The following is a 21,350-nucleotide window of genomic DNA, read 5'->3' on the forward strand; positions in this document are numbered from 1 at the left end:
CTATTGGTAAGCTTGTTTGGTCTCAGAGCCTGATGATTGAAGCTATGTAATCTATTTGGGGTTTTTTGTTGCTGTTTATTCAGGACTGTTTCTAGTCTTACACCTTTGTCAAAACGGTTTTTAAGCTGGTAGAGCTTGTTTAAGTGGTGCTGTACCGTAAGCACTCTTTAGAAATTTCAGACCAGGGAATGTCAAAACTCATACTGAATCTAAAATGTTGCAGTAATAAATGGCTCAGTGCTGAGGGCAGTCTGTGTCCAGCCTACTTGATGTTAATTGGCTCTTGGAATGGGGGTGGGGAGTTGGTTTGTTTTTAAGAGGACTTGATTCTTTTTTCATAATGGTCTAAAATACCCACTTAAAAAACTAAATAGTGAGTTAAATCTCTAGCAGTAGCATGTTTTTATCATTTAAATGCTAAAGGAGGTGAAGAGTTTAACCTCTTCCTCCTCAAATTCCTTTTCTCTTGACAATTTGGAGACTGCCTTCTGAGATGCCTGAAGCTACCTCCCTGCTGAAACAAAGAAGAGTGGAAAATACTCTTTTACTCATAGGTGCAGAAGTGAGAAAGCTGATTGGAACTAGTTTCAAAATAAAAAGGGTGGAGGAAGCTCCTGAGAGTGGCTCTGGTTCTCCTGGACACAAGTCTGGCATACATTAAATCCAAAGAAAGAGGCTAGCTGGAGCTCAAGTATCACAGCAAGGATTAGGCAAAGCTTGTCTCCACTGAGCCATGCCTCTGCCAACCCTGATGAGCCAGAGCACCTGGGTGCTGGCAGTTAAACACAGGATGGACACTGGGAGAGGCTGTGGGACCTCCATCCACCCAGATGCTTGCAACTCTGCTCAACAAAGGCTGGAGCAACTTGATCAAACCTTGCCCCAAGCAAGGCTAACTTCAGCAGGTTGGACCAAGCCCTCCCTTCTGAAGTAAACTACTTGATTCATGGGAACTTTGGACAGCATAACCCTGTACTAAGCATGATCCTAGCCCCCAAAAATGATGGTAAGGAAACAACCATCCTAGAGATAAACATGCAAATCTCATTATTAGCAGCAATACAGAAGCTGAACTAATTCCAGCTGAACTCAAATGTGTGAATGGAAGTATTTAGTGTCTTTAAGGTGAACAACTACTAGTAAGAACTGTTGAAATATCAAATTCAGGCAGCGATGACTTTGTTTTCCCTCTTAAATCAGCAAGCCTGCTGTGGAAGTTTACTGAATCTTCTGCTGTCTTACTCCAGGCGATGTTCAGAAGCTGCTCATCCAAGTTGCCATGCTTGACTGAATTCCTCTTAGCTGTAACTGAGAAATACTACAGGAAGATAAACTGCAAAGTGGAGTAGAGATCACACCACTTATGTGTGTACTGATGGGCTTGAATTACGCATTTCCAGCTGCTTTGGGGCTCAGAATTTAATCTCACCTGGCACTAAGGATTACAGCACTAACTGGGGAAGCAGGAGACTTCAGCTGTTCCAGCACCCCTGTGCTCCTGCACCATGAATTTAGCAGAAATTGAAAACAGCAGAGGCACACTCCCAGGGAAAAGTCTTTAATCCAGCATTCCCCTCAGCACCCTTACCCTACTCCATCTTCCCCCATAACTGGGCAAATATTTTCACCTCCAAGCACTTATGAAAGAACTTGGCCCCACTGCCTCTGGCTGCTCCGTCAAAGCAGCTATAGGTCAGTCAATGCATTTGATTTGACTGTGCTGAACTCTATTTCCTGGGCACTGCCACTAATGTCCACACATCTTCCCTCTGTGCTTTTGCCTTAAGCAAACACCAATTTGTGTTGGTTCTGCTGTAACAGCAATTTCAAAGCTATTGTTTGGTTTAAGTTACATGTCTTTTTTCGGTGGTGCCCAGTGACAGGACGAGAGGTAACGGGCACAAACTTGGCCATAGCAAGTTCCATCTAAACACAAGGAGGAACTTCTTTACTTTGAGGGTGGCAGAGCACTGGAACAAGCTGCCCAGAGAGGTTGTGGAATTTCCGTCTCTGGAGATACTCAAAACTCACCTGGACGCATTCCTGTGCAACCTGTTCTAGGTGAACCTGCTCTGGTGCGGGGGGTTGGACTGGATGGTCTCCAGAGGTCCCTTCCAATCCCTAGCGTTTTGTGACTCTAAGCTACAAAAAGTAATTAAGCCTTCACAGTCCCATGAAAAAGATGGCTAGAGCACTGTCACAATAGCCTCAGAGAGAGATTGGGCATGTCCCACCCACTCTCTAATCAGTACCTCTGGCCTGCACAATGTTTGTACAGCTGCTTACAGATAAACCTCCACTACATAGTACAGGGAACTATTTTGGTCAATCACTTTCTTGATATTTAAGTGTGCATGTGCTTTTAACAGTTCTGTTATCTAGCTGGGTGGTAACTCCACCTGGCTCTATTCAGGAGCCCTCAGCACATCTGTAAGTGAAAGATCAGATGCTTAAAGATTGATGCTGAAGATCAAGTTCAAGAAATTTGATAGAATCGTAGAATGGTTTGAGTTGGAAGGGACCTTAAAGATCACCTAGTTCCAACCCCCTTGCCCTGGGCAATTCCTAGGGATCTCCCAAATGGGACCTCTGTGAAAGAAAAAAATAGTACCTCGGTGTAACATACTGGCCAAAATTTGGAGTACTGTAACTGGATTCATGCTGTTAACAGTCGCTTTTACGCCTTCAACTTCGGCGAATGCATTCTCTCCCCTTCTCTGGCACCTCCCCACTAATTCACCTCAGCAAACTATCCTCTGCAACTTCTCTCTTGCCCCTGAGTTAGCAACTCTCAGATCTACATGTTGAACAGACACCCCCACTTCAGCTTGCATGATCTGGGCCGCTGCTCTGCTGATGGCCAACCGAGGAGTGCCCTGTCAGTCCCCTGCTTGCCCCTCTCCCATGGAATATGGACAAACAAACTAATAAATCCCAAGTAAGTCCCTTATTTTCCCCACCACTTCTGGCAATGAAGTAGAACTACATTATTACCTTCTGCCTATGGCTTATTTTGAGCATTATTCTTTTTTAGGGTTTCTAAAAGTTTGTGCTAAATCCTTCAGGTAGTTCTTCTCTTCCTAAAATGATACTTGCACTTCAGCTGCAACTACTGAGCCTTCCCCTCTCTCCTGCTCTCTGCACTACCCCACCTGAAGAGAAAAAAAATAAATAATCACCTGTCATTGATAAATTAAATGTTTTTCCAGGAGACAGGTTACGCTACTAAATAATAGATTTACAACTCCTTTCCAATATGAACTTGGAGATTAAAGAAACTTCTACAAATCAATGGCCCTGACTATGATCCTGGCAAACTGGAACTCTGTCTCTGTGCATAATGCCCCCGTGAGCTGTGACTCTCGCGTTAACTCCCGAATGCTGTGCAGGGACCTCTCCTGTTCTTGCCTTCCGGACTCTTTACAAAAGAGAGCACAACTCCAGAAAAGGTAACAGAAATCAAAAGGGAGTAGCAAAAAAACTCCTCTCACTTGACGCTCCACCCAAGGTGGATGCTGTGAGTCTCTGGGAACACATTTGGTCACCGAATGACTGTGTCCTCTCTGAGAGCAGCCCAGTTCAGAGTCCCCAAAGCAAAGGCTTTGGAGTATTCTGTACTGGCATTTTCAGCATCAGGAAACCCAGTCTTGGCTTCCCACGTGTCTCTTACAGGGCTATAACCTTTCCACATCCGGAAAACTCAGTGTCAACTGGCACGAGCCCCTTGTAGCAGGGCTGCCTTTTCTTATGCATTACATCATTGGTGTTAGCACAAAATACTTTCATAGTACAAAAGCACGCACTGGCCATGCGAACAGCATTACTCGAGCACATTCTCCACCTCAACAGGATCTCAGAGCTTGTATTTGAAGGCTTGCACACTTGCGAACATTCTTATATCCAACCGTATTATAAGATCATCTTCAAGGGATTTTGTTAAGGCACTGCCATTTCTTCAGCCATTCCGTTACTTGAGGCTTCAAAGCACTTTGAAGTCCTTCGTAGTACAACCATTAAGTTGCAATGGTCCAAGCACTAAAATTGCATAATTGATCCAATACGCAAAACAACTGGAAAATATTTTAACTAAAGCCTTTTATTCTATACAACTGTGAAACATCATTTACCCTTCTGGCATGGCAGACTCTTCTGTCAATCTTTCCTGAAACTGTGTTTTGGGATGGTTAGAAAGAAAAAAAAAAGAAAAAATACAACCTTGGCTGATTTCAAACAAAATTACTGGGAGCAATTCCAATGGATACAACAGGACAGAAAGACAAACCCAAACCCAAACAGTGCCTGTTGGAACAAGTGTAGACCCTTGCTATTAATAAATACCAGTCAGACAATTATCAATAAAAGTTACAGTTCTGTTTAACCATTTAATTCACAAATATCACTAAAAATGTGCAGTTATAGCACAATTGTGCCAAACTGAGCATACACAGAAATGGGGATTAAAAACTGAAACTGGTTCTCAACAGACAGGGAAAAAAGACATGCTAGCTTAGTTCTGAACCATATTTTTTGTTCAAGCGGTGAGTTTGTATAGCTAGGTTAAGACTGCAGAAGGTAATGATTTGACTATTTTTTCAAATAAAATACGATGAAAAATATTTTACTTTTTGTTTGACCAGTACAATCCCAGTAATATAATTTATTGGGACTTTCTTTAGGCCTCAACCTAAATCTTGATAGCAAGATACAGGAAGGGCAAGAGTACATGTCTCCTGAAGAAACTCGAATAATATACTGCCCTTTGAAGGCACTTGTGCTTCTGCTTCAGACAAGAGTCATTTTCACACAATTTCTTTACGAGGATTTGTAATTTGTTCTGGCTACAAATGGTTTTCTGGGATAGCCCCCCATTTGCTCACGAAAAGTTGAAATGCCTTTACCCCCTCCCCCCAATAAGTTAAACTCTATAAAAGACTACCATGAGTCTATGACAGTCACAGATTTTTAGAAATAACAGTGAGAAGAAGATCCGCATAAATCTCTAACAAAAGAACAACTGCATATAAAACTTCGGAAAAGAAGAATACGTATTTTTATATCATGAATATGAAATCTGCTGAGAAGTTTCTAAAGTTTAACATTAAACGTATGAAGTTATTTTCAGAATGGTCTGAAGTTTTAACAAAATGTCACATAGTTTTGGAGCAGTTACCAAAAATTAGACTAGTGTGTCTTTAGAACACCTAGGACACAGTGCAGGAAGTAGTTATATATATATTTTAAAAAAAAATCTCTAAGTTGCTGCAAAGCATGTTCACTCTATTATGATGCACAGCATCATTGGACTGACCCTGCTACAACATTTATCTAGTGTTCTTATTCTGCATGTCAACAGCTCTCTAGAGCAACAATTGCGTTGCAGTATTAAAACAAGTCTAATGTTAACCCTTCATTTGCAATTAAATGGGCTGATTCTTTCAAGTTGCAATACCTATTTTCTGCTGTTTTTCTTTTCCAAATGTCTTTAAGTGGTAGAAATGTTTAAGTAACTTGTGAGAAATCATTGTAGGAACTTTATGAATGGAATGTACTAAAAAATACCTTGTGTGCAGTTCTGAATTATATTGTGAACACAGTGACTAATATGGCCAAAACGCTTTCATATCAAGCATGAGCAGATGAGGATATTATGTTCTGTAAAAACAAAAGCAAAAAGGAGGAAGCAAAAGTCTGCACTGGATTATCATCCATTCTCTGTACACCTCACACAACACGAACCACTCAGGGACTTCCCATCTCATTGGCTGAGACTAGGACAGACTTTAGTTTAAGTCATATAGATTTTTTTTTCCTCTATATTACAGATCTATTAGTCACTTCAATTAAATGTATACTTTCCATCCATACTGAGTCATTAGAAGTCTCATCTACCTTAGGGGTTCAGTGGGCTTCTATAGTACTACTCTTGGAACCAGTACAGTATGGTCAAGTAAATAAGTAACCATTTGGGTCCACCACTCCCTTCACGTTGATTTCTGGCGATAATGAAGCGTCAGATCACCACCACTCTTCCAAATGAAGTGCTTTACAGTTCGGAGGTCCATATTCGGATCCAAAACCTAAATAGTAAATATTCATCTTTTATTCCACAAATCTCCTAGACTGTCAGAAATTCAAAGCTAAAACACTCTGGTTGGACAAAACAATCCCATGGATGAACTGGCAAAGATGAACCATGCAAAGGTTCGGATTTATCAACTAGCAAGTAAACCTGTTGCATTGCTGAAAGATTTTACCAGTGTAACATATAACTTCATGCTACAACCACCTCCTTAATATTTCATCTTCATGTGCTTATTACATTTACTAGACAAGTCATGATTTTGGACAAATTTTAAACTCTGCTAGAAATGTAGAATTAAAACCATTCGAAAATGCTAGAAATGGAACTCTATGGAATTGTATGAAGTCCTGTTATCATGATGTCAAAACATTTACTTAGTTTTAAAGGTAACAAATAATCTATAGCATATTTCAAGCTCAGTATTCAGAAATTCACAACTGATTCATTGCTAGACATCAGTTGTTCATGGGCTAAAATGCTCAAGTAACTTACCTGGTCCTGGCACAGAAGTTCAATCTTCTCCTCTGCTAGCACAGCAATATCCTCCTCTTTTTCTTGTTCTCCTGCTTTATCATTATTGGAAGAGCTAGTTGTCTGAGACTCATTATCCAAGTTTATGATTTTCTCATACACATGTTCCATCACTTTTCTCACCTGAAGCATATCACTTGCTGACAGTCGGTCTCTATATAAGGTAAGCAAAGTTTGGCAGGAAAAAACTTGAGAAACTATATTTATTATCTTCACAATACCTTAATCTGTAGCAAACTATGCAAGTACACAGATAAGCTCATTATAAGTTTAACAGTAAATTATCAGGATCATCCAGAATACCATGATCATAACAGCTATTTATCCAAAGACTCACGCAGCAAAAAGGACTCAGAAAAGTGGTAAGATATTCAAAAGACCGAATCAAAAATCAAACCTTAGATGAAGAGTACTGTACACAACCCTCAATCTTTCAATAGATAAGGGATTAGTAAGAGAAAGACAGAGGATATGGAATAATACAAGAGGTAAGCCCGAATATGCTGTTCACCCTACTACATTAAAAGAAAGGCATGCTAAAGTAATGAGCAGCAGGAGTTTTTCCATAAAGTACAGAAAAAGCCTATGAAGCTCCTCTTTCACAGATTGTCTCTGATGTGAGGAATTCAGTAAGATTTAAAGAGGAACTAGGCATTTGTGGAAAATACCAAAAATTGTGGCATATAAATGGCAGGCATACTGTCTATGACACTGACTTCATATCTGAGGACCTGCATTGATTTCTAACCTATATAGCTCCCAGTTACAGCTAATGTGATAGGCAGACTATCTTGCGTTCCCTACTGTCAGGTTTTGTACCTCTTCCTTTTAAAAAGCTATTATTCATCACTGTTAGCAATAGGAAACATAATATAAAACTGTGGTTCTGAAGAGTGTAACAATCTAAGTTCCTCTGTTTTCTGATTAAATACCACAAAAGACAGTCTAATTTCAGTAGTTAGTTCTTGGACATTTCTTAGCATAGACTTAAGCAACTGCCCATTGAATCCAAAAGAAACCTACAGTTCTTTCAAATATTCTGATATAATTCAATGCTTCAGAGCGATGCTGCTTAAATGACTAGAAACTTCGACAAATTCATCAAGCACAATACAGTTCTTTGGCAAACCATTTTGGGGTTTTTCTTTTTGAGCTTGCAATTCTCTTTCTGTGGTTTTGAGAGTCAAATGTGCAATACTTACTTTTTTAGAGTTTTTGCCCCTGATGATGAATGAGGCTGGAGGTAGAAAGGAATCTTATTGAATTTAGGCATATTTTTCTAGAACGAAACAAATTGAAAAGTGTTAATTTAGGATGAACTTTTATCAGCTCCTATTTCTACCTGCTGGTATGTGAAGTATATTTAACTCCTAACTACCAAAAACCCAAGAGAGATTCTTAATCAACATAACCAGCACAGCCAACTTCCGAATTACTCATACTCCTCAGATGCTTCAATTTAGATGATGCACATATCATCTGGATTTTGAATATAAATTGTGGAGGAATGGCTTAGTTACAAGGGACACGATCTGATTCCCATGAGCAACTCAGTCTCTGATGAGAGGAAAGGCTCAGAGGGAACCGCTAACTGTCCTTGAAAGCCTGATGTGATAAGAGACAGTGGAATGGTAAACAAGAAGAAGGAGCTACATCCACGAAGAGGAGAAGTGCTCCTGTGCATGTACAAGAGCACTGTACCAATCACACTCGCCGCCCTGGCGCGTGAACAGGGGCTGTAAGCCAATTATACAACTGTTGCGGACGCGTGTTCTTGGCATCTGTCTATATATACTCTATAAGCTTGAATAAAGGGGAGAACGACTATACTCATATTGAGATTCCATCGTTACTCCGGGTGGTTCTCCCTCTCCAACAATAAATGATCATTTATTTCAAAGGAAATTATATAGTATCAAAAGGCTGCTGCAATATGAAGAGTATTTTCTTTTCCTGAGCTCCACACTTGAAAAGGATACCAATTATGCACAGTGCTCTGAATTCTTTTTCTAAGACTTTCTGTCAAAAGTCAGTGAGCAAAAATACCTTAACTGGACACATCAAAAAATAATTAATCTCAAAGGATCTTGAATACGGACCTTGAGACCACTTATTTTAAATAAAAACAGAAAAAACTTAAAGTGTCATTTCAGATCCTGTACAGTCAAAAAATTGTAGTTCACCTAAAAAAAGCCCAAAACAAAAAAGCAAAATCTATACACATGATACTTACATCCACAGTGATGTCAATTACCCATTGTGGCACAGTTTCATTGAGAAGCATAGATTCAGTTTCACCACCTGAATCCCGACATAATAACCTAAGACATACAGAAATAACCCTTGTGAATGAAAACAATAATTGTAATGTGCATTAAAAAGCTTTCAGGAGAGGACCTGCCCTTTTAATGGGCAGGGAGCTTGGACTTGATCAGCTGTCCCTTCACATCATCAAACTTACTGGGAAGTGATCACTTATTTTCTGTAAAGACCAGAAAAAGTAGCTGCAGGAAGAAGACAGATCCCTGGAGTAGAAACAGGGAGAAGTATCTCAGGACACTATAGGCTATGGCACAGAGAAATTTAAAAAACTACTTTGCTCGTGGATTGCCTATGTTTGTGTGTTGGAGCACAAAACTGTCAGGGGAAGGGGAAAGGCACCTGGCATAAAGCAATTCTTTTCTATTTGGGAAAAAGGAGCTTTGCATGTAAAGCGTCTGCTAAGTCCTCACCAAATGGAAAGAATAAAAACAATTTTAGGAAATGCGCACATACAATGGTGAAACAAAGCCACATACAATTTTATAAATTCCAATTAACTATTTTGTCAGAGAGTCCTGGCAAGCCACCTCCCAGGTCCAATAAGCACGGCCTGCTCCCTCCAACAGTGCTTTTTCAGTGTTCTCTTGGGAGCAAGCTGTATCAGACATAAGATCCACCAGTATAGAATGGATGCAAATATTAAGCTCCAGCTACAACGTAAATACATTGATACTGCAGAAAAAAAGCTGAAAAAGGTTACCCTGTTTTACTGATCGATTAATGGGCTGAAAGTTACACAGTTTTTGAGCCTATTCAGCCTGGGAAACAAAAACAACAAATCAAACATCCCCCACCCCTCAAATTTAAAATCCACTATGTCAGTAAATATTAAATGCTTCACAGTATTTGAAAGCTTGGCATTTGTTTTGCAGCACTATTAAACTGTCTCTGACATACCATATATCACAGTTAGGCTTTGCAACATAGAATGAAAAGAAATAGAAGGGTAATCAGCATATAGACATTACAATACAGAACCTGTGCTCCTACCTGCCAGAGCTTAGGACCTTCTAATAGGTCATCAACTATAATTTTGGGAGCAGAAACCAACTCTCTTAGACAGGAGATCCTCCTCACTGAGTCATTAATGTTCAAAGACCAGCACAACAGACCCATAAGAGAAGTTCTACAAGAATCTAAAGCAGCACAATTTCATTCTAAACCAAAGTTCAGTTAATCAGTTTGCATGAAGAGGGCACCCAAAAGATCTCAAAGCTATGACATACAACTAAGAACAACATGCAGCTCTTACTGTTGTAAAATCCCACACCTTGTTGATGTTTAAACTCACATACTCAGTTGGACAATGCAAAATTATTATTAATGGCTGCTTATTTTGCCTGTCAAAGGCATGTCTTGAATGTACAGTACAGAACGGATGCAAATATTACATTCTGATAACATTTCTGCTTGCACAAAGGAAGTGATTGTTTAGCCACTGAATTTACACTCTTCAGTTTTTAATACCTGAACAAAGTGCGTCCTCCAGCCTCACCAAAAATAACTGGTGTATGTGGTGGCACTTGAAAGTATCCATTTCCTTTCTGGACTCTGTTCTCCTGCTCACCATTCACTGTTGGAAAAAAATAAACATAACAGTGAGACTGCACTAGGCCTTAAAACTGGGTATTCGTAGACCAAAAAGATGTCTTTTCCACGTACAGCTAATGCATTTCATAGATTAACAAAATCACAAGCTTAATAAACAACAAGAAAATTCCCATTTCCAAAACATAACAAGTACATAAATGGAAAACTAGAAAGTAACTAGATCAATGCAGGTTTGAGGAAGGCCCGTTTCAAAAGCCTTTGAGAAAAGGGAAATGCAGCTCATGAGCCAAAACCTGATTAATAGTTTTCTCCAATTCCTTAACAGAATTCTGAGGATTTGTCAAACTGAACAATACTAATATTAGAAATCAGATAAAGAGATCCCGCTGAGACAAGACTATTTTTCCCCTCTACACTGACAGTACAGAACTCTGAAGTATGTTAGCTTTGCTCTTCTACCTGGATTTGCCTGATATCAAAATAGTGTACTAGTAAAGCTTGGACTCACATTTCCTTTAAGTTACTGCATCCTAAATCCAAGTTATTTTTAGCTAGTTATAACAGCGTGATCTTCAAACACTGAAGAACCTGATTCCACATCAGATGGACAGGACAAGATTAAAGAAAAATCAGCATTATTTATGCACCTGTTGAACAGTGTAGCTTTTAGACAGCCAGATATCTTGAAACACAATACAGAAGTATTTAGATGCCTTCCTTTCACTTGAGAAAGATCATCTCGATTACACTGCAGCATCTAATTACTGTATTTGAACATGATGTTGAATTCAAACAACATAAGAAATTTAAATGGCATAGTCTCATGAGATTAATAATTTCTTAGCTTTCTGACCAGCAACACATGTACTAAAAGAAAGATCAAAAATCGTATTGAGCAAAGAAACTAAAAACCAAAATCTGTTCTCTTTTAGAAGGGATGAATATGATACTGAAGTTAGAGCAAGTGAAAAATCCTACAGTTTGAAAGATTTCTTCATAACTCTTCTGTTAACAATTGAGAGGAACAATACTGCACATACATATATATGTGTATTTAAGTTCTTGTCTACGCAAATTTCAGTGTCCAACAGGTACAGTTTCTCTTCTTAAGTCACCGTTCAGTGTCAGTTTCTTAATGGTTACTTTTGAAAGGGAAAATGAAGACTGATTGTGTAGTGAGTATTCTAAACACTCCACTAATCCAGAACTACTCACAGAAATAAGTAGTGCATCATCAGTGTTCCACCAATACAAAAGTCTGAGTTCTACTGCTCATACACTGTCTGGCTCTCAAGTTGTAGACTGCCAATACACAGAAGTATGAGAATCAGCAATTTTATCGAGAAAAGCCTGCCAAGTGCTGTAACCCTCCATGGAGACCATTTTTGAGAGAACAAAGTAGCTAACTCTTGGCACAATCTTTGTCACAAAATGGCAAGATATTGCTGAACTTACAGTTTTCTTAATTGCATTATCTGTAGAAAGTAATTTCTTAATTGCCAAAGACAAGACTTTTTAGTCAACTCTGATCTGGGTTGAATTCATTTCAAACTTAGGAGTTACACAGTCTCTTATTCTGCCAAATTCAGCCACCATCTGACATTTTACATAGCTGTGCTTTTTATCTCATGCCTGATTAGACTTAGCATTATTACCTTACAACACCACTCTTTAAGGTGTTTTTGTATAGACCTACCCCATGTATTATTCTAATAGCCATTGAATATATTTTTTTTCCAATAAATCTTTCTTTTATTTTTTATGGTTCATAATACCTAGAAGCAAATTGGACTTACGTCAAGAGAATACTGGCTAATGTTGAATAACCTAACTATTGCTCTTTGCTGTCATTATCTAGGCTGTTTCTTTTCCAAGTCACGCCTTAGTTTTGCCAGTAATTGTTTTTCATCAAGGCATCATGTTTCTGTAACTTCAGAATCATTATTCACCTACTTTTCTACGGACTAGAGTTCTTAAGCTTTCAGAAGAAAGCTACTCAGCAAATTTTGGTGTAAATCAAATTTAGGTGTAAGTCAAATTTAAAAGCATTAAAAGCATTAGTCTTATAACATTAATCTTACAACTAGACAGTTACAAGACAACTCAAGTTGTATCTGTTAAGGAAACAGAAATATGAACAAACAGAATGTACGAACAAATCCTAAAAAAGAAAAATATTAAAATACTAACCATGATTTATTTCATTTTCCTCTTCATCCATTGGATTGATATGTGTTCTAGGCCAATACTCCAGAAGTGCTTGTAGCAGAAGCCCTCCAAGGTTTACTGTCAAGACATAGTGGGGTAGAACTTCAGTTACATAAAAACTGTAGGCATCCTAATACTCTACATTCGATCCACAGCTGAAAACTTTCCCAGAAGTTTGAGTAGTTCTGTTCCCAAAACAAACTATTTATGAGCACAGAAATCTGCTTATCTCAATCTCAGAGCTGTATGTTACAATCTTTCACAAAAAGCTGATTTTAGAACTACTACTGTTGGATCACTCACATGCTATAACATTCTCTAGATAATGTAATAGTTCCAAGTTTAGGAATATTTTTTTTCCCTTTTGCTTCTTGAAGGTTTAAAACCAAGTTAAATAGAAAACCTAAACATGACTGAAATGTTTCAGAAAAAAAGCAAACATTCTCACTGAAGAATTCTCTGCACAATTTAGTCTCAAGAAAATAAGCCCTAAAATCCAACCAGCGACTGACATATGTGGCACTGGAATATTCTGAAACAAATACTGGAATTTATTCTGCTTTTTCACCTCAATAAAACACTAGTATTAGTTAAAACTTACATTTTGGATCAGAACCATCTGGACTGCTAAATCCAGCATCCTTTGCTGAAACCCAGGCTGCAAAGCAGTCACTTTCATCCAAAGTAATTGTCAACATCTGTTGGAAAAAGACCACCAGGAAGAGGAATGCAATAGTTGTTTTGTATTAAACAAGCCTATAAATTTATTTTCTTCATACTTAGCTGGGAATACAAAACAAAGAATTTCTACATGCATGATAGCATACTTTGTTTACCAAACTGTATTAATTCATAATTGGTATTGGTGGATTTAAACCGACCATACCATGAGAAAGAAAACAATAACCTGTTTTTCAGATTATTAAGAACTGAGGTAAAATTTACTGTTTCGCTTCAAAATAAATCTAACCCATCAGATAAATGATGATCATTCTTCAAAACTTGTAACGCACTAAAACCTTTGTGAACACCCAGTATATGAAAATATATGAAATATGACATTAGAACAACAGATTTAGGAGTTGTATCTCACCCCAGTTTTCAAGTCTACTGAGAACCAGTTTGGCACATACACCATTTTAAATCTCTTCTTAATTTCTTCTTCAAAATCTACTTTCCCAAGGTCTTCAACTTTGCATGCCTGTACACCAAAAGAAATACACAAGTTTTTAAATTCTGAGTACTGAGTCGTATCAATACTTCAAATCTTATACTTGACTTTCACATACACTTGGAATGATTACGACTTATAATTTCTCCATGAGTACTGTAGTCCAGAAACACACAAGGCAAAGGTTCACATTTTTCTCTAAAAATTGAACAATAGTTTGTGTGGTAAGTAATTTTTATTTATTTCTGAGGTAGTGGCATCAAGCCAGTGGAGAGATATGGAAGTATTACTTCACATTAATAAAAAACATTTTTCCCTTACACTGAGCAGATAGCTGTCTTCTAGCATCCTCTTCTCCCAATCAGTATCAATATTTCAGTATGACTCTCCAAACACCAGTATTTGTTGCAAATTTAGCAACAAATTCAACACAACTGCTGCAATGGGAACAGCAGTGAGTGAATTTGTGTGCAGATTCTTTTTTCCTGTTTTATTTTATACTTTTATTTTTAAAGCTCCTCAGGTAAGTCTGTTAACATCCAAATTTTTGTAATCCACTTGCAGAGTCATCGTGAAACATGTGCTTTAAGCAAACACTAAGGATTGTACCCTTGCAAGACTTATTTCCTCAAAATCCAGGAAAAGTTAAAGGAAGCAAAGATTGAAGGGTCTAGCTACAGGTAAGAAACCCACCCTCTTTTCTTCCAGCATCCTCAATGAAGAGTCTCAGCTTTAGAGCACAGTGATCCTACACATAAGATGACACTTTGACCTGGCCAGTAACCCCATCTCTAAACTGAATATGTATTTAAACATATCTAAGAGATGCTTCTGAAACCCTTGCTAACAAAAGAGAAAAAGAATTTAATGATGGTATAAATTAACATTAGCATTTGACTTTGGTTCTGAGATCTAACATTGTTCTTAAATATATACCAACTGTAAACAGAAAGAAAGAAAAGCTATTCATTTTTCCACAGAAGTCATCTAAATCGTTTTTAGTACAAATCTACATTCTTCAACTTAATGTCCTTCTTTCTCACTTCAGTCAGCAACTCAGTAACTTAACTGGCCATGCTTTACTGCATTAATGAATCTTGGCTGGAACACTGCATAGCTCAAGACAAAAAGAAGATGTAGTATTTCAAACAGGATTTTGCAAGAGAAGAAATTGCTGACCATCTCACTGACCTGGGATTCCAGTCTTTTCTCTCTGCATTCTTTTTCCTCTCCTCTGACCAATCATTGGGTAAAGCAAGATAAAGAATGCTACACCAAGTCTCTCTCTTCTTACAGGAGCAAGTAACCCTAGGCAGGAGCCGTGCTTCCTTCTGCTAAATTTCCTTCCAGTTCTGCCTTCCTGCCTGCTATCTTGCCAACTAACAAAAGAAGCAGTGAGTTCACGCTCTCAGACCACTCCACAGACTAGTAGTCAGCACACTCACTTGGGATCTGTGGGTTTGTAGCAGGACCTGAAGCACAGGTTTCCCTTTTGCAAGCAGTAGCTTTCTTATGCTACTCTATACTGCATTGAGCCGACATGCCTATGGGCCTCTATGAGCCCTCTTTGAAACAAAACCCAATCAAAACAAATATTACTATTTTCAGGAGAGAATTCAAGGGTCTGAATTTCAGGTGAATGAAGATGTCAATACCTGGCCTCACATCAGGCAAAAATGCAGAAAGCTCAGAAATGCCCCCTCCCCTTTCAAAAAAGCAATCTTTGCATTATGTCTTGCAACAGAAAGATGACTGACTTTCTACCATAGGAATCTCATGCACTAAAAAGATAAAAAGAGGTACAAAATAATTAATCATCCAACAGTAGATGCTTACTCCAAAATTATATACTTACCTTCAAGACATCCCAGTATGCCACATTATTATTTGTGTCTTTGGTTAATATGTGTCTCTTGTCGTTAAGAATGTGACACTGAATAATACTAGCACCCCCTAGCAAACAAACAAGAATTAAGGTCACTACAGGGATTTTTTTTTTTTCTAATATTACATTAAATTAAACTGTATAACACAACATGTGTGATTGTTCTTTGCCTTCACTATTTTATGTAAGACTCAGATACCACCAAGGTTTAAACACTATTTTAACTGTAACTAACACTAGATAGATGATAACCACATTGTCTTTGTTTTAGTTGAAATCATAGTATCAGGTACCTAAAAACTTGAGCCAGTCTTAAAGATCTACCATTTCTGCTAATGATAACAGATTTTATAAGGTCCTCTGGAAAACAGCTGTTTACCTTTTATAACTTGGTCAGGTTGTGTACACAGGGGTGGTATAGGATTGGTACAATCATTATCATAATCTCCAGATGCTCTGAAGTTATGAATTCCCTTCAAAGTCTACAGAAAGAAACAAAATAATGACACATTCATAATAATCTATAAACTTTGCTTTTATCTGTGAGTAACAACTGCCAGTTCCTGCTGCTATTTAGATGTTAACTGCCCAGTTCCGAGTAAGAGAATTTGCTTCTAAAAGCAGCATAAACAGATAGCAAAGAAAGTAATTCAAAGCTTAGTGTCTTTTGATCAATTTCAATATTAGCATTTTATGATTTTTTTAAAGAAAGCTTACAGATCATAGTAAGTCACAGTCAAATTGCAAGCAATAGTCCAACAGCTCCCAAAACAAGACTGCAAATACCATGACTACTTAAATTTACACACTGTAAAATATATCACTTACCCATTTATTCACAGAGGATTTAGTTGTTGCAACCCAAAGTGCTGGAGGAGGATCAGCTGATCTATCAAGTTCCATCTAAATAATGAAACCACAGATACTTTCAGGCATGCTTAACTTAATTTTCCTTTGTTTAATTAATATTTGCTCTGTGTAGACCTGCTCCTGTACTTGGATGTATCTCAGAAACAGCATTACTTTCAGTTTACTAACGAAATACAAAGTTTATATGAAAAATAACTAAGCTGCAATTTTTGAAACTCCAGAGAAATTGTTTCAAATATTCAATAAATGAATTCTGAACACAGACAAGAGTAGATGTAAAGTGTCTAAACACCCAGTATTTAAAGTTGCTTCTAGCGTGATGCAATCTTATCTAATGGACAGTTTGCTAAGTACAATATTTTCTAATTACTTTGCATTCAGATAGTTCACATGATTAGAAAGAGAACGTAAGAAGTTCTGTACTAATTAAAAAGCAGAACTTTATATGTTTGGCTCTGCTGTTACATTTCTTGGACAATAACGAATCACTGTAGCTAAGATATTAGAGAGCCCTTCTGATCTTTGTACAGCTGACCATAGCTTTAATTTTCCATTTTGAACTGAAATTTCTCAGATTCTGACTTTTTCAAAACTACATTAATATCTCCAGGTTTTTATCTGAACATACTAAGCCAGAGTTCACTCACAAGGAAAGCCAGATTGCTTACATACTGGTATGTTTCAATTGCACACTCCTTATACACCTACATGTTCCAAGGTCACATCATCTAGAGTTACAGATACCAATAAAAATCCAAAAAGCAGTCTCTTCAAAAGACTCAGACTTGTGCATGCAGTTTTCTCCAGTTAAGAAAACATCACATTTAGGTGTTCAAAAAACACGCAGTAAATTTTACTCCTGTTTGCCATAAGTACGCAACATATTCTAACACAGTCCTGTGCATATACATTGCTGCTAAGAAACATCCATTTTTGTCTAAAGCCGTGTCAATGCTGGCTTAGTTTTTTAAAACTGTACTAGAGTCCGGTAGAAACAACTTTTCATGTCTGAAGCATATTCAATTTCAGTAATATCTGAATTTGCATATTTCCAGGCATTTATCTTCTTCAGACAATGAAGTTTCAGATGTAATTTAGGAGACAAAGCCAATACACTGAAGATGTGGTGTAGTAAACACTTGTTACCTAATAAGCATTCTTCTATCAACTTACACCTCAAGCCACTATTTCATCAGACAACATGCAATACAGTTACACTTCTATACTGTGAGGGTGACTGAGCACTGGAACAGGTTGCCCAGAGAGGCTGCAATGGCTCCATCCTTGGAGATACTCAAACGCCACCTGGACATGGTCCTGGGCAATTGGTTCTAGGTGACTCTGCTTGAGCAGTGGGTGTGGACCAGATGACCTCCAGAGGTCACTTCCAACCTCAACCATTCTGTGATTCTCTGAATTAAACTCAATTACCTTAAGAACTGGTGCCTTTTCTTCACAGATAAGCACACGGATATCAGGATTTCGCAAATCTGTACAATAAATCTTCCTGTCTCTTCCTCCTGAATAAACATGAGTGAAGGCTTCATTGACCTGCAGAGCCCAAACACCTTCATCATGGACTCGATATGTGGCTATACATCTCTGCTGCCCAAGGGACCACAGGCGGATAGTCCCATCAGAGCTGCCTGAAAGACACTGAGCAACAACCATCATACTTAAATCAAGCACGTGTTTAAATCTTTTAAAATCATTTTTTCCATAAAAAGCTTTCATAATTCTTATGACTATATTTTTCCATTAAGATGGTGCTAAACAAAGACTGGCAGTTAACAACTCTAGTCACAATTTCCAGACATTTTATGTAAACCATCCCCTCCATACATAGATGGACTTGTAATAAAACAGTGCTTTTACCCACCAGCCTCCCTCCCTTAATCACTAAATTTCTGTAAAATACTTGTTGGGCTACCTTCTGTAATCTATGCCATAAAATAATTACATTGAAAAAGACTGACGACATTTCTACATTCCGTAAAATGCCTTTGTCTCAAATTAAAGCACATACCTGGGTGCCATCTCTGTTCAACAACAAAGCTTTTACATTGTCCGTGTGCCCTTTGAGTTTCATTAGTTTTGCACAAGTTCTCGGATCCCACACCCTTAGAACCTACATAAATAGACATTGGATAACTGGCATTAACATCATTCTTCCCACCAATGCATTTTCTCTATAGAAAATTAATCCTTTCCAAATAAACTGACCCTTATTCTGAACACGCAGACATCCATCACCAAAAACATGCTTCATTAGAACAAGATAGACATAACTAGATCTTATGCATCTCTATTAATCAGATGTGGTTTTCTTCGCTTGATTTTAATTTCATTTGTTCTGGCTTTTTCTGTCTTCAGAAATTAAAGAACGGAAGTGACTGGAAACAGGACAGTGGATAAAAAAAGATTCTGAGAATCCTCTCAGATGCTTCGCTGGTGTACCTTATTTTCATTTTTATATTGACTTGGAAATAAAATTCTCTCAAGGTTAGTTTAGGTAAAAAAAACAACTCGCAGGGGATTTCATTATTTCACCTTCCTTTACAACAAAAAGCATGGGCTACCTCTTGGAAACACTTGAACTTCATTAGCTCACTTAATTTCCCACCTCCTGCAGGGGTCTTACAAATTGCTGGCACCGCTTCTTTCTTACCTGTGGCAACTGCTTCAATTTTTATAATTATCTGTGTAATGTGCCCCCAAAATCAGAGCTCTTGTGGTGACATGTAATGATCTCTGATAGTGAGAGTGTTACACAAGATGATCCGATTGTCCCTTCTGTATATTAAAGCTATACATACATAAACATCATCAGACTGAGGCAGGTATTTGTATCCTACACTTACACTCCCGCTTAAAAAAAAAAAGCATCTACCCGCACTATTAAAAACACAAAAGCTGCGACAGACATGACATTGAAAATGAATAAAATTGTCTCTTTATACCAAACTTTGAACTGAAGTGGAATAAGCCTTACCGGATTTTTGCTTACCTTTTCAGTGGACCCTGATACGATAACTGTTCCCATTTGATTCATTGCGAGGCTGTAGATAGAGTCCTTGTTCCCACTCAGGGAAGAAGCTATTTCAAAATAAAATTTACATTTTCAATTTTAATGCTGTCATTTGAAAAACATACTTATTCACTCAAAAGTGGTATTCTAGGGTGATCCATGAAAATAGTGCCACTCTACCCCATAAGTAGAGTTGCTTTGAAAAAAAAATGAAAGACTACACACAGCATACCAGTAGGAAAACCCCATCCCAATTCTTAATCTACTGCTGCATAAAACAAAGTAACCCCGCAGACTTACGGTCATTACAATTGTGGTGCCCTTTTGGCACCACAGTTGAATGCCAGGACCATCAAGGTACTCTTGCTCTTCTCAACTACGTTATTAGAGAATTACACTTTTACGTGATCTTATAGCATTTGGATTTAAGCGCAGAGATTTTTTTCCAAGTCAACTAGCAGTAAAATTCTACACTATATATTGAAGGCTCTCCTCTTAATTCAGCAGAGATGCATTACTGAAGTTACACTGCAGTGCTGAAATGTGTTACTTGAGCATGGATGCTACCTCTGTGCTTGTGAAAACCATATGGCAACTCCTTAGCATCACAACTACCATCAAATTGAGGAATTCTGTCCCATCTAGCCTAATCTACTTTTGGACAGATTAAAGTACCAAGCCCTCAACCAAGAAAAGCACAGCCAGAGCAAATGAAAATCATCTATTCAGAGAGCACCATTAGGCATTTCATCAAGCCTCAAAAACATACGATCAGTATGCCAAAAAGGCTGAACACAGCAACAAACTGTATTGCCAGCAAAAATGTGAAACTTTATGTAATGATTTATGTATATATGGAAATAAGTTTCTAACACAGTATTTGTGACCCAGTATCATAAACATTTTGTCACAGTGAAAGAATTATGCAGCTTTACTTTAGGGTCCTCTTAACCACTAGCTATGGCCATCCAAATGTAAACTTTCAAATGAAATCTATTATTTGTAGCCAAAATAAAGTGATAGTCTTCCACTGTCTTCAGAGAATAGTTGAAGGCAAAAAGCAGAACTGAAAACTCTTGAAGGTTAGCACACTGTTCAACAACGATAATTTATTTAAGGATAATGTACAGAATTGTCACAAGCTGGACATCAGGAATGGAAGAGAGAATCTTAAGTGTACAGTAGCAAAATTTATGCCAGAACAAAAGCAAAGCTCGACTCCACCCTCTTCTGGAAGAGTCTACATCTCAAAAGTAAAATCTCTCCACTTAATTTAAATTATGGCTATGCTGGCTGAGAGACTCTTTAAAAACAGGCTTCCTTTTAATGCTGGCTTGTGTACATTGCTTCCCTGTAATCAGATAGGAAATTAATGCACAAGAACAATCTTCATTTGCACTCTGAAAAAAAAAAAAACAAACAATATTGTTTGAGAGGACTGAGGAAAACCAGCTTCTTTAAGGACATATACCATGTTCTTCCCAACAGAACCACTGTTGGGAGCACTAGAAAGAAAGAAAAACAACTCCCCCCGCTTCCCCTTCCTCCCCCCTTATGAAGCATTACTGTTCTAACTCCAGAAATGCAAATTTATTTCTGTCATCTTAGAGGTGATGTCTCTACCTCCATTTGATCTTAGGCTCAGAACAAGCATCAGCTCTTCAGTACTCCCTGTCTTCCATTTATGATTCACTTGAATCAT

At 37.9% G+C, this 21,350-nt stretch overlaps 1 protein-coding gene across 4 annotated transcripts in view; it reads right to left on the minus strand.

Moving 5' to 3' along the window:
- Positions 1-4,120: 4,120 nt before the first annotated feature.
- The window catches only part of WDR48 (WD repeat domain 48), a 28,724-nt gene continuing 11,494 nt past the window's right edge, over positions 4,121-21,350 (minus strand). For all 4 annotated transcript variants that reach the window (XM_059818335.1, XM_059818334.1, XM_059818338.1 and 1 more), the window contains 14 exons: positions 19,628-19,716; positions 18,647-18,748; positions 18,052-18,276; positions 16,579-16,653; positions 16,130-16,232; positions 15,721-15,818; positions 13,788-13,895; positions 13,296-13,392; positions 12,677-12,772; positions 10,403-10,508; positions 8,847-8,934; positions 7,816-7,892; positions 6,575-6,767; positions 4,121-6,077 (listed from right to left, as the gene is read on the minus strand). In XM_059818335.1, coding sequence (XP_059674318.1) covers positions 5,982-6,077; positions 6,575-6,767; positions 7,816-7,892; positions 8,847-8,934; positions 10,403-10,508; positions 12,677-12,772; positions 13,296-13,392; positions 13,788-13,895; positions 15,721-15,818; positions 16,130-16,232; positions 16,579-16,653; positions 18,052-18,276; positions 18,647-18,748; positions 19,628-19,716 — 1,553 coding nt within the window. In that variant the 3' untranslated portion in view covers positions 4,121-5,981. The remainder of the gene's footprint in view (positions 6,078-6,574; positions 6,768-7,815; positions 7,893-8,846; positions 8,935-10,402; positions 10,509-12,676; positions 12,773-13,295; positions 13,393-13,787; positions 13,896-15,720; positions 15,819-16,129; positions 16,233-16,578; positions 16,654-18,051; positions 18,277-18,646; positions 18,749-19,627; positions 19,717-21,350) is intronic.

The sequence above is a fragment of the Gavia stellata genome, chromosome 6 (assembly GCF_030936135.1).
Source record: "Gavia stellata isolate bGavSte3 chromosome 6, bGavSte3.hap2, whole genome shotgun sequence".
Classification (NCBI taxonomy): domain Eukaryota; kingdom Metazoa; phylum Chordata; class Aves; order Gaviiformes; family Gaviidae; genus Gavia; species Gavia stellata.